Source organism: Mchenga conophoros, linkage group LG9, assembly GCF_057382185.1.
Source record: "Mchenga conophoros isolate Kocher_MC1m ecotype Shallow Benthic linkage group LG9, M_conophoros_male_GT1.1, whole genome shotgun sequence".
NCBI lineage: Eukaryota > Metazoa > Chordata > Actinopteri > Cichliformes > Cichlidae > Mchenga > Mchenga conophoros.
The window spans coordinates 24,270,758-24,283,604 of NC_140534.1; the positions used below are offsets into that span (position 1 = coordinate 24,270,758).

Sequence of the window (12,847 nt, forward strand, 5' to 3'; positions counted from 1 at the left end):
ACATTTGGTAGTGATTTAAAAAGTCAAGCACTGAAAAATTGTCTTGTCTTTGATATTTACGCAGGACTAACAAAAACGGTGGCATCTCCTCTCCAGGTTCAGAGACGGGCACACTAGCAGATGGGTCTAGGCCTGGTATCAGCGGGGTCATCCTGGCGGAAGAACAACATGTGCTGTCTTGTGTGGCCAGCTCCTCACCCCTGCTGAGTGGCAATTAGAATGGAAATAAAGCAGGGCATCCTCACTTATCTTCCTAATGGCTGTGGCATCCTTTTTGCCTTATCTCTAGTTCTGCTGTCATCAGGAAACCATTGGAAATTGTACAAGATTAAATATCTGTTTACTCCCAAAAGGACTGCTGCAGAATTTTATGGTGTCCAGAAGGGTTTTGATAAACACTCAGAAGGCCCCCAACTTTTCATTGGGCATCACTATGGAGTGGTATGATTGCATGTCATTTTATCATTTCCTCTCTAACCGAGAAGGGTTTTTTTAGTAGTGTTTTGTTTGTTAAAAAAGTTTTTTAAAAGAGGAGGTATAGCTGGTCATTTACAAATCGGAGAAGATCGGTTCGATCCCTGGCTGCTCCCAGCTCCATGCCAGTATTTTGCCCAAATATCCTTGGACCTAAGGATATTTGGGCAAGATCCTGAACACCAAGTTGCATTCATCATCATCACTGTGCATATTAGATGATTAAAAAAAAATGAAAGCAGTGCTTCAAGTGGAAAAGTCCTACATAGAAATAATCCATATAAGGCATGTAGGGAATGATATATGGAGAGGTTAAGTATCCTGTTACTTTAGACTTTGATAAAAAAAAAATTCATCTTTAAAATTATGCTTAAAAATTTACAATAGGAAATAAGAATGTTTCCTATACAGAACTTTAGACATATCTGCACATCATTAACAGACACAGCAGCGATTACTGGCTCATATTGAATATTGTATTACAAGTTGGTCCCATAAGAGCTTTGCTGCTATTGAGCCAATCGAGGTATGCTACAAAAGAGCATTGAAAATATTAGATAAGAAACCTTTTTCATATCACCATTGTCATATTTTCGATAAATACAAGTTTCTAAATTTTACTAATTTCAAATTATTTAAATCTGCCTGTCTAATATACAAAGTTATACATGGTCTGGCGCCTCCACCAATGAGTGATTTTGTTAAACAAAAGTCTAGCAGTGTTGCCGGGCCACTGTTAGAGGTGATTGTGAATTGGCATTTAGACAGACCACCTTTTCACAGAATGCTCTGTCATATCAGGGAGTGAGCTTCTGGAATAGTCTTCTACTGTCAATGAGGGAAAGTACAAGTCTCCCCATCTTTAAGAGTCACTTAAAAGGGTGGCTGAGGGGCACACAAACATGTGATCATATTTAATAATCATGCTTTATATTGAAGGTGAAAAAGAGTTAGTGTATTAAAAAAAGGGAAACAACTATTAGTATAATGGGTCAGTGCAATTTCAGGACAGTCAGGGCATGTGCAATACTAGGGTTTGTGCAATATAATTGATGTGTTTCTGTTATTGTCATCTATATTGTCTTGTGTGTCCACTCTTCTTGTCATTGTTTGCCTAGTTACTTAAAAATATACTGTGGTATAAAATTATTATGTAAAAAGCTTATTGTTATTCACAAATACATGCCTATTATCCATTTTGTGGTGTGAATTACAGTAACAGGTTATAACATGTATGTTTCTGAATAAGCTTTTTTTTGGGAAAACAAAACAAACTTTTTCAAAAAGTTTTTTTTTTAATTAAGCATTTAAATGAACTGTACTAAACAATGAAAGGAATGCTACACACGTAGCATATCCATGTGTATAAATAATAATAATTATGTCGAGCATGTTAAAAACTGGTTTCAACAGGGAAAATTACACAAACCTGCATTTTTGCTTGTTTTTACTGCACTATCACCACCTCGAACTTCTAAAAACTACGTGTTACAATAACAAAGAAGAAAATGAATGAAAAATTAACATATACAGAGTTTTACAGTGAACTGTCTTGGAGGAGGTTTGTGCTCTCGTAGTGCTTCTTGGCTATAATATTATAATCATTTCTAAGCTCATTTTTTAAATTTGCTTTCATTTTGCAGGAATGGTTAGCACTCTAATGCACTGAATGAAGATGGCGACCGTACTATTACACCTGCACTTTTGATTTGAGCTTCGTGCAGCCACACAGAGCTGTGAGCATGTCTGTGGAATTCAGCAGAAAAACAGTGAAACTGACAATTCTTTAAACAGCTATTTTATTTTTTTCTGACTAACAACTTCCTGTGTTCATGTGACCAATAACTGTCATTTCTCAGAAACAAGGTAGAAGTACGGGGCTGGTGGTAAAATTCCACAAAAGTTCTTAAAACCAAAAACATAGGGGATGTTATGAGTCATACATAAGGGATGTTAGGGTTTCTTATTGCTGACATGATTTTTCTCTCTAACACTCACTGCTTTCATTTTCACTAGCATTATATGCTGTAATATGCAACAATAAGTCAGTTGCTTTTGTCCTACTTTCCTTTGCTTGTGTTTCAGAGCAGCAAAGACTCATGTTGAGCTAAATCTAGTGCACATAAACTGGGAAAATATCACAAGTGAAATATTTTGACTTTTGGTGCAATATGGCAGCTTTTTTTAAATTTGCACACACATCTCTTTGTAATCACCCTGGCCTCATTCAAAAGGTGTGAAATGCTGCCGATTGTCAAAACCACCAGTGTCTCAAAATTATTCCACACGTGGTTTCCTGTGGCAATGGTGTTAGGACGAATTCTCACAGGTTTCTCACTCCCAGCTAAACCCCCCTCACATTTAAACCCCCTGGGTTAAAAAAAAAAACAAAAATAATCATCATCATTAAAAATAAATAAATCAATAAAATAAATAATAAAAATAAAACTGTAAAAAGTATTTAAAAATAATATACAAAAATAAAATATATAATAAAAAAATACATTTTAAAAAGTATTTACAAAAATTGATATAAATAATTTTTAAAACTGGGTAAATGTTATTTTTCTATAGGCCAGATAATATTGTGTTCCTAAACCAATCTTGTAGTTTTCAGTGCCCAGGCTTATCTAAATAGTGCCTACATCTAATTAGCGAGTGAAAGTGGAATACAAGTGAAAACAAACAGGGCACATATCACTGGTACCTGACCGAAAAACCTGTGACTTTCTCCAACAACCACCAACAAACAGTCTTTCTCCCTTTCCAATAAGAACGAGGGCTCCTCTACATCGCCTCATGTGCATCTCTGAGATACCAGTGGCAGCAGATAATGCCTTAGGATTCAGTTAAGTCCAATTCCCTTTTGTTTATACAGAGCCAAATCATAGCAACAGTCACCTGAAGTCACCCTACAATAACAGAGAGAAAAGGGATGGGAACATATCGTGGGACGATCAGCAGTTTTAAAGGGAAGAATTCAAGCTCACGTACAGTTTAGTGTATATGGACGTCTTGTTTCCTTGAAGGAAAGAGCCACTGTGAATCAGTTTGAAGTTGTTATAATTGATCATGTTTACCCAGTGATGAAGCATTTCTGCCCTGAGGGGAGTGGTCTCTTCAATGGGTTGACTGAATGGTTCGATCAGAATGCAAATGGTGCGGCTAATATGGTACGGCTTTTGTAGCCCCGCAATTAAACACCTTTAAGAGAGTTTGGACCAATGTGATAGATGTCATTTTCCATCACCAGCATATAATGAGGGGATTGTGTAGAAGAAAGGTGTTTAACCCTTCTAGTAAAATTCCAGGGATTTGAAAAATCAATTCCAAAGTGCATTAAAGGAGATTTGGTGTGACATGACACCTAACTGGGGCAGTATACTGGATTTTCTTCTGCATGTAGTTATTGTACCTTGATTTAACCAAACTACTTTCCACTTCTCCCCAAAAAGTATTGCCTCTTAGTCAGTTTTCTACAGTACACATCAAAGACTGGTATATACACAGTGCAGACTAAAGAAATATAACCCACTTGTTTATAGAAGATTGCTTTCAGTCCAAAGGGCTAAAGTATGTGTGGAACAACAATTTACAAGCAAATCTACGGTAATGTTTACTGGAAGCAATTCTAATCTCCTGCTCAATTAGAAGCATAAAGCCAGTTGATAATGACGGCAAGAGGTGGAAACAACTTCCTAATGAATTCAAACCCCTCAGAGTGACAGTCCCCTTGCATGAATGAATGTAATTACAGCCTGTACATTGGTGGTCTGACACACAGGCACTTTCCAGGATTATTCCAAGGCTCTGAGAGAACACACTGTGAAGAACACCGCGTGATGCATGTATGCAAATACACCTCGCAGCACTTCCAAATATAGTCTCCATCCCGACAAAATATTTGTGATTAGGGTGGGAAGGTGCTGAAAGCAGAAAATAGAAGTTGACGAACGTGTTCGTGGTGTGGATTTGTGACCACACGTGAACAGAAAAGCAGCAGTTTTTAGTATTTAATCTTTATTTTTTACATTAAGAAGTCACTATAACACTTTATTTTATATCCCTTGAACATCCACACATCCAAATCTGACCTACTTCATGTGACAGCGCCGCACATTAACCGAGCCACAGGAACAGCATTATGTGGAGACGTGTGACTAACGTGCATGCACCAATTGTATGCTCACTCTCTTCCCCCTTGTATTTATACCTTTTTCATCCTTTCCTTCCATCCATCCTTCCCTGTAGTTATTCTGTTTCACAATTTGTCATGCTGCAACGATAGGCTGAGGCAACGGGCACTATGCTGGTGCCTGTGAGCCGAGCCTCTTAGGGGTTGAGATAAAGTTAAGCTGACGTGTGGGTTCAGCTGCGTCACAGCGTCCTTTGAAACAGTCTCAGGGAGAAAAAAAAAAAAAAAGGAAAAAAGGAAGGCAAGGCATGTTCCTCCAGAGGTGGCACCTCCTTACACTCCTCCTGGCATGCAGCTGCTAGCTTTTGCCTTGGGCTGCTTCATCTAACCTCACATAGAAGAGAAGAAATAGCATATCTCCCCCTCCTGAGTGAGACTTACAATGGACACCCGCAAACACCATCCAACCCTGCACTTAAAACGTGCTGATTTGACAAGCCTGACATTTCTGGGAGATGTCCACATTGCTGCTATTAAATCTCCAACAGCGAGTGGACCCAAAGCCACCAAGTTAATTCCTATTTATATAAGAAATACAACAGATTCACAGGTGTGCCAGAGGAAAGCTTCCTTAGGAACGCCATTCCAGCTCTCATTCTGGGGAGAAAAAAAAAAAAGACAAATCCATCTCCTTCTCGTCTTTCTTCCCCCCACGCACAGTCTTTTCTTTCCCTTCATGCCCATCCCCCTCTTCAGCGGAGGATTGGAGTGCCCTGGTAAATAATTGAGGCATATTCCCTGTCTGCTACTGTAGCTTCCCCCTAATGCTTATTTATTTACATTTTTTCTTTTGGCATACTTCCAAAGAATATTTGGTTGTCCTGATCTAGCAATAAAAAGTGATGAAAATAAATTGTGCTTTGTTTTCTGATCAATAGCTTCTGGAGCCCACGTATGATCACACACGGATTGCTGGATATAGGATCAGTTTAAAGAAATGTAAATAATGGACTACATAACCATTCAAGTTCCCATCAGTAAATTTCTATTGTTTAATATCTGAAACCTCAAACTATTTCTTTTCCAGCTAAATAGGTTCCTGAAACTGACCAAGTATTTGTTCATGGCAAGACTGGATTATCCAAAGTCAATAGGAAGAGGAAAGCAGCCGGATCAAACAACAAATATAAATAATTCCTGCATAATTTTAAGAATGAGATGTGATTTATTAAAATAAAAGTTCAGAAACATCTTATGACTCATTGAATATATGAAAATGTGCAATCTGATTGGACAGAATTTTAGGAGCTGCAAGGGGAGATAAACTGGCGCCAGCTCAGTGGAGAAGTATCGTGAGGTGTTTGCTGACATCTGCTGCCTCAAAATATGAACTCCGCTGGGTGGACATGACTCATATTAGACACAGGAAATATGTCTAATGACATTTTGATTTAACAACAGCATGGACCTCCCCGCCCAAAAAAAGAAAGAACAGAAACCAAAACAGACTCATGGAGGTTCATCTTGAACATATATTTATAAATAGCTGTATATTTTCAATTCTTCCATACAAATCAGAGACATGATCTAACTAAAATCGATTAAAAGAGAAGAAACAGAAAACAATCAGAGAGCTGCGTCACACACGGCCCACTCATTCACATTAGACAGAAGATTTTGACCAAGATTAAAGGCAAAAAGGCTTAAATAGGAAACGCCTGCGATTAAATCCTTCTGTATGAGTAACCACGAGAAAGTAAAAACAAACTTTAATTAAAACCTCTTTTTTTAAAAAGGGAAAAGAAGTCCAGGTGTGACACTTAAGTCAAACATCATTAATCTACAGTGTGTGTACTGTGTTACAGTGGTTATTGTAAGAGCAACAAGGTAAGGGTAATTATTATTTTTTTACCTTGGGCTTTTAATGTGCACACCAGGATGGTTTTAAGCAGCATGACATCTTAACTAAGGCTTCATCTTGTTTGATGTTGAAACATACAGTACGCCTAAACTACAGAATACATTCATGTGTATTAACTGTATGCATTCCTAGAATTTCAAGTCAACATAAATGTGCAATTTAGCATGCAGCAGTGGCACTGGTATGCAAATGCAATTCTTTTACAAAAACAAACAAAAAAAACAGCCCCAGTGATAACAGCTTACAATCATTAACGGCAGCTTTTCTGTAACATGGTGTGCTCTTGAATATTCTTTATGAAAGTCAGCTAACTGCCTGGCCCAGCAGGCTCAAACATCTCTTCGCTCACAACCTCAACTGAGCTTAAGGGCTCAGAGTTAGCATCTGGTACCTTGGGGATTGTTGTGATACTCGGGTTTTCGGTGGTAATTTTGAGGCCAGCCATGTCTTCAGCAGTCTCTCTGATAGGAGAAGTGCTGGCAGTCAGGTCTATACCGAGCTTCTGCTCAGGTTCCTGGATGTCTGGTTCTCCTTGCTTCTCTGGAAATGAAGGTCTTTGGTCAAAAGATGAATAATCTAATAATAAAAAAAAAGAAAGAATAATACAATATTGTTAAGGTTATGGATGGTGAAACCATGGGAAATTGCTCAACTTCCTTGGTCTGTAAGGAGATATTTAACAATAATTAAGATCAAATCTCCTGAGCATCCTTTTATGACTTTTGTACTTCAATAGATTACATAACCAAAGCTCAGACTGCTGCATTTCAGACCGTGACCACTGATGGAAAGGACTGACCTGCACCTACTGTTTAAAATGCTAACTGAGTTCTTGATAACTGATATCACATGGCACATGGAAATCAGTGCATGTAGACCCATAGACATGGTCAATATGCTCAAGTTCAAGCTCTGCATCAGAATGAAGAAGAAAGGTGATTTAAATGACTCTCTGTAAAAGGGAAAATACCCAGTGAGCATCACTTCTCTGGCTGAAAATGCCTTGTTGATGCCAGATGAGAATATTTAAAGTGCTTCATGGTGACAGGAAGGCAACAGCAACTCAAATAACAACTTTTTACAACCATCGTAGGCAGAAGAGCATCTGTGAACGTACAACGTGTCAAACTTCGAAGGCCACTCTTGTCAGCTAAGAATGGGAAACTGAACCTACAATTCACACAGGCTCATCAAAACTGTACAATAGAGGTTTTGAAAAATATTGTCTGGTCTGATGAGTTTCCACTTCTGCTGTGACATTCGGCTGGTTGGGTCAGAATCTGGGGCAAACAACATGAAAGCTTGGATCCATTTTGCCTTGTTCATGCTGCTGGTGGTGGTGGTGTTGTGACGGTGGGGGAAATTTCTTGGCACGCTTTGGGCTCGTTAGTATCAGTACAGTACCCCGCCTTCTGATGGCTGCTTCTGAGACAATAACGCGCCATTCCAGTCATCTTAAACTCCCTTCTTGAACATGACAATAAGTTTATTTTACTGAAATGGCCTCCCCAGTCACCAGATCTTAGTCGAATGGACTTCACAACTCTGCAACAACTGTGTGACGCTGTCATCTCAATATGGACCAAAACCTCTGACAAATGTTTCCATCTCCTTGTTGAATCTCTGCCATGAAGAATTAAAAATGTTCTCAAGGTAAAATGGGGTCCAATCCATTACCTAATGAAGTGTTCAGTATAGACCACTTTACCTGCTGTAAAACGTATATCTGTGAAAAAACACTTAACACATTTGGCTGGAGTAGTTTTATTCTGCAGTAAAAGAGACTAATACAAAACCACTGCATTAAATGACTCCTTAACTGAGAGGCGTATCAACAATAGCTGGTTTTAATCGTGCTTATTTTTCTTCTCAATCGGGATGCCATCATAAACACGTAATTGCTCTATTTAGCCACACAATTTAATCACGTATGAAGTACTTACCCAAGCTACTCTGATCACCTGAGTCATCTCCATAATTAGCAAACATGGAGCTGCTGCCTTCCTCGTTAGTGGAAACAGTGGCTGATAAATCTGAAGTCGGTGCATCGAGTATGGTGAAAGCATCTGAAATAAGTACAAAGCAAATGCCCATTATTCCGTGTGAAAATGCATAATGTGTCAAATGGATGAAAATGTCCTGAAGTGATCCTGTTACCTCGGTCTGGTGGCTGCTGAGTGGGTGAGATTAAAGACTGATCTTGCATGCTTTTCTCACTTTGATTCAGTGCTGCTTCGGTAGATGGGCTACATTCATCGGTAGAAGGCACCTAAGGAGAGAAAACTGGAGGTCACAAATACCTCTAGCAAGTTACAGTTAAAGGAGCAGTTTGTGGGATACAGTGGCATCTAGTGGTGAGGTTGCAGATTACAACAAAGTCAATACACCTGGCCTCATCTTCCGCTTCTAAAAATGTAAGTGAATACTAGGTCGTCACCCCCGACTGAAAAAAAACTGAGCTAGTGTAGAAGGTGGATCCCTCCTGTAGTAGATATGTAGGTCTCATTTTAAGCCATAAAAAAGATTATTCTTTTTGTACTTCTCAACATGATCCCTTGCTACCAATAGATGCCATTACATCCTGCACAGCTTAATAAATAAGCAAGAATAAGATACAACAACCTTCACCTCAGTGTGCTCGGTTGCAACTACCTCTTCACTGCTGCCAGTGAGCACTGGTTGAAGAACATTTTTATTCTGGGCGTTAGGCTGAACTGGACGAGTTGGAATTCTGTGCAAGTATCCATAGCCGATCCCACAGCCTAAGCTAAAAAATAGGGAAAAAAACCCACGGGTGTTGACATGGCAATATTTATCTACATGCTTTGATTTAAATAAAGATTAAAAAAAAAAAATCAATGCCAACCTTCCCTCGCCTCCCCACGCTCCGTTAGGAGTCACCACTACCTCTCGGCACTGATCCGTCTTAGTGTTGTACACCAAAAGCTTCAAAGGTTTCCCCTCGTTGGCTTCAATCAAAGAAAAGAAATCCTCGGACTGCAGACGTTTCACACAAAAATAAGGTTTTTGTTATTTCTTTTAATAATGTCTGCTAGTTAAAACAATTATTTCTTATTTGGAATAAAAGTCAAAAGACAAGAAATCTTACATCTTGTAACACTTGGTCAGCTCCAACTATGAAGTCATTGTATGCATCCAGGCCTGCGAGAGCGGCGGGAGAATTTGGTTCCACTTCCTAAAAGTTTTTTTAAAAATTCTAAAATCTACCAAAATTATTAACATTTGCAATTTTAAGGCCTTTGAACACAGAATGCAATGATTTTTCAGACTCACTTATTCTTAAGGCAACTGTTCAATTCAAATTTGCAGGATTTATTTTTTTTATAGTTCGGATCAAGCTCGATTTTTCATATTTTTCCACATAGGAATAAACAGATCTGACCAATCAGACCACTACATTTGGCAACAAGTGTGCTCATTGCTCAGCGTATGCACCAGTACTGAATGTGCAATGATATGGAAATAGTAAAAATAATACTATTTTACCTCAGACAGACAGCCAGACACTGCTCCGGCTAAATCAGCTCTCTAAAATTATTTCTGTACGTCCTCAGATGTGGTTGCAATTTTGCCAAAAAGAGAAAGCAGTCCAGATACAGCTTCAACTCCTGGATCAAACCAAGAAATTTTCCCTGCTGCTGTCCTCGCCTGAGAATTGGATGAACCCGGATTCTCACTTTCTTCTTTTTCTTGTTTAGAAACATCAGAATCATCTCATCATTTCTTTCAACTTCATTTTTTCACACAAAGCAAGACTTTTGTTGTGTTTATCTGTTATACGGCAGGTTTGGATCCAAAACAGGCTTTTTTTTTTTAGAAAAAATGGCTAAAATCAGAATTTTAGCCATTTTTCCGCATACATTCGGTGTGCAAAGGCCTTTAACCTACAGTAACCAGCAAAGGGTGAAACCTGAGCGAAGACAGGTAGATTTAACTTACCAAGACATGCCACACATTCTCATTGGCTCCTTCAAAGCTGCAGAAGCGGACACTAGCCCCCAGCAAACCCTGACCGCCCCACATGTTACTGGGTGTCACCTCCAGCTCCCTCACACGCTGGGTTTTGGAGTTATACACTTCAAGTTTGACTGCTTTTTCCACATTTGCCTTCAGAAGATCCTTCAGCAGGTCGTTTTCCTTATTCTGGAGAAACAAAAGGAAAAAGGGCTACTCCAGCTGCAACTGTGCAGATGCGTTTTCTTTCATGAAAAAGAACATGAAATGTAATTACTGCCACTCTTCCAAATGAGGTTATTAATAAAGCACTGAAAAACACTGGATTATCTCATAAAGGCAGTACCTCAAAATTATGGAAATCGGTGTTTGCCTGCTGTGTCCTACCTGCCGAGTACTTTGCTTTATATACAGAAAAATGGGTCTTGAAGATGGTTTCAAAACAGACTACAACTTGCTTTTGTCCTATTAAGTTGATTGAGATCTATAAATATGTTATTCAGCTTCATAACGCCTTTTAAAATAAGTTTAGAATTTAAAAATGTTTTAGTTTTTAGCATACTTTCAAATACAATTGAATATATGCCACATTCACAGCTACGTTGCAGGGCTTTTTTGGCATTTTCATTTTGTCCTCAACTCGTCATTTTCAATTACAATTCATACCTGAAATGTCATAAAGATAGAAGAAGTCAATATTTGACACCTAGTTACTCATTTTAACCAGGAGTGTAGTGACACAGGAGTCTACTCACAAGTCGGGCGTTTCCTATAGAGAGAATGAAGTCAAAGAAAGGCTCCAGACCAGCCTTCAGAGCAGGAGAGTCCTCTTGAACCTGAGAATAAAATAAAATTACTTAAATAATTAAAAATATTAATAATAATTTAAAACACAGAACAGAAAACTTGACATTTGGTTTGACTGACAAACAGCACAGTGATATTATCGCCCCCCGTGTGTCAACCTAAGATATTGCAGTGTCCAAAATTTGGGACTTCTCAATGAGACGAGGTACCCGCTTTCTCGCGCGGTTAATATGTTATATGCAACTTTGAAACGTGCCATAACTAAAGAAAGTTTCTATAGTGACTGTTAAACTATTCCATTTCCCAACAAAGGCACGCGGGTTGGAAGTGTGCCAAATGCCACCTCATCTTCAACATCATCATGGGCGGACACCATTCAAGCTGAGCTCACGAGTAACTACAGTTACACGATAACCTGTCAATTACAGTCAGGCTCTGCGTAGATAGATAAAGCAGCAATTATGGTTCAAAGCACAGTTAACAAGTCACTAAGCAAAAAATGTATGAAAAGTGAGCTATAGGGACTAACAAACCGCGTAACGTGTAACCTTGCACTACTTTCTAACGTACCCCGTGGACATGATATCCACAATTAGCTCCTCCGTCCGACAGTAACGAGCTCTGCGGTAGCCCCATTGCCTTCAGCAGTTACGTTTTACTAGTTCTGACTAAATGTCACTAAAGCAGACTTATTTCAGGAGTCATTACTGGTACATACACTCCGCATACAAGCTAGCTAGCCAGCAGCTGAGATAGGTTGACAGCAGGCGCTGGAGAGCCAGACAAAGCTTATAAATAATGATGACAGAAAAATCGAGTTTCTTCTTCCCGATTTTCATATCAGCAGCAAACAAGCTGAGTTCGATTAGCCGTCCTTTACAGGGTGTTCTACGCGGTTGCTTAGCAAAACATAACGCCATGCTCATTCATAAAAAAAATGCCACTTCCTGTTAAGTATTTAGATATTTTAGGCAATAAAAAAACAAAACAATAAATTACCGAATATATAAATAAATAAATATTACATAGATTTGACAGTTTGTTGCCTTACTGCGCATGTCTGTGGGAAAAGTAATTAAAGATGACAACATTTATGAAAACGAAATACTATTCTTATTCATATTCCTCTCGCCCCTCGTCTGTCCTTCAAGTTCGGGTCCTGGGAGCTTCAATACACACACACACACACACACACACACGTGTGTGTGTGTGTGTGTGTGTGTGTGTGTGTGTGAGAGAGAGAGAGAGAGAGAGAGAGAGAGAGTATTTTATTTAAGTCTAAAACAAAGAAAAAAACATTTTTACAGTGAACCTCATGAACGATGCAATTAACTTTGTATGGCATCTTTCCTTTGAAGATGGAGAAGCCATTTATATATTTATTCTATCTTTAAATAAAAACATCGTGATGGTCAACATTGTTATCTCACAGCAAGAAGGTCATGTGAGGTTGCATGCTTGTGGGCACTCTGGCTTCATAGTCCAAATACATGTGTGAATGTGTTAGATCCATAGATGTGAATGTGACTGTTAAT

General features: G+C 38.8%; 1 protein-coding gene across 3 annotated transcripts; it reads right to left on the reverse strand.

The window, feature by feature from the left end:
* Positions 1-4,477: 4,477 nt before the first annotated feature.
* LOC146567312 (Golgi reassembly-stacking protein 1-like) lies at positions 4,478-12,416 on the reverse strand. 3 transcript variants are annotated; one of them, XM_085287072.1, is made up of 9 exons: positions 11,883-12,416; positions 11,261-11,341; positions 10,491-10,694; positions 9,640-9,726; positions 9,397-9,527; positions 9,159-9,297; positions 8,688-8,799; positions 8,474-8,596; positions 4,478-7,106 (listed from the first exon to the last, which is right to left on the reverse strand). In XM_085287072.1, the coding sequence occupies exons 1-9, from the start codon at positions 11,946-11,948 to the stop codon at positions 6,838-6,840; spliced, it is 1,212 nt and encodes a 403-aa protein (XP_085143198.1). In that variant the 5' UTR covers positions 11,949-12,416; the 3' UTR covers positions 4,478-6,837. The 3 variants fall into 3 exon arrangements, with proteins under 3 accessions (XP_085143198.1, XP_085143197.1, XP_085143199.1); XM_085287071.1 differs by having other exon boundaries at positions 9,153-9,297; XM_085287073.1 differs by having other exon boundaries at positions 9,183-9,297; positions 11,883-12,414.
* Positions 12,417-12,847: the final 431 nt, after the last annotated feature.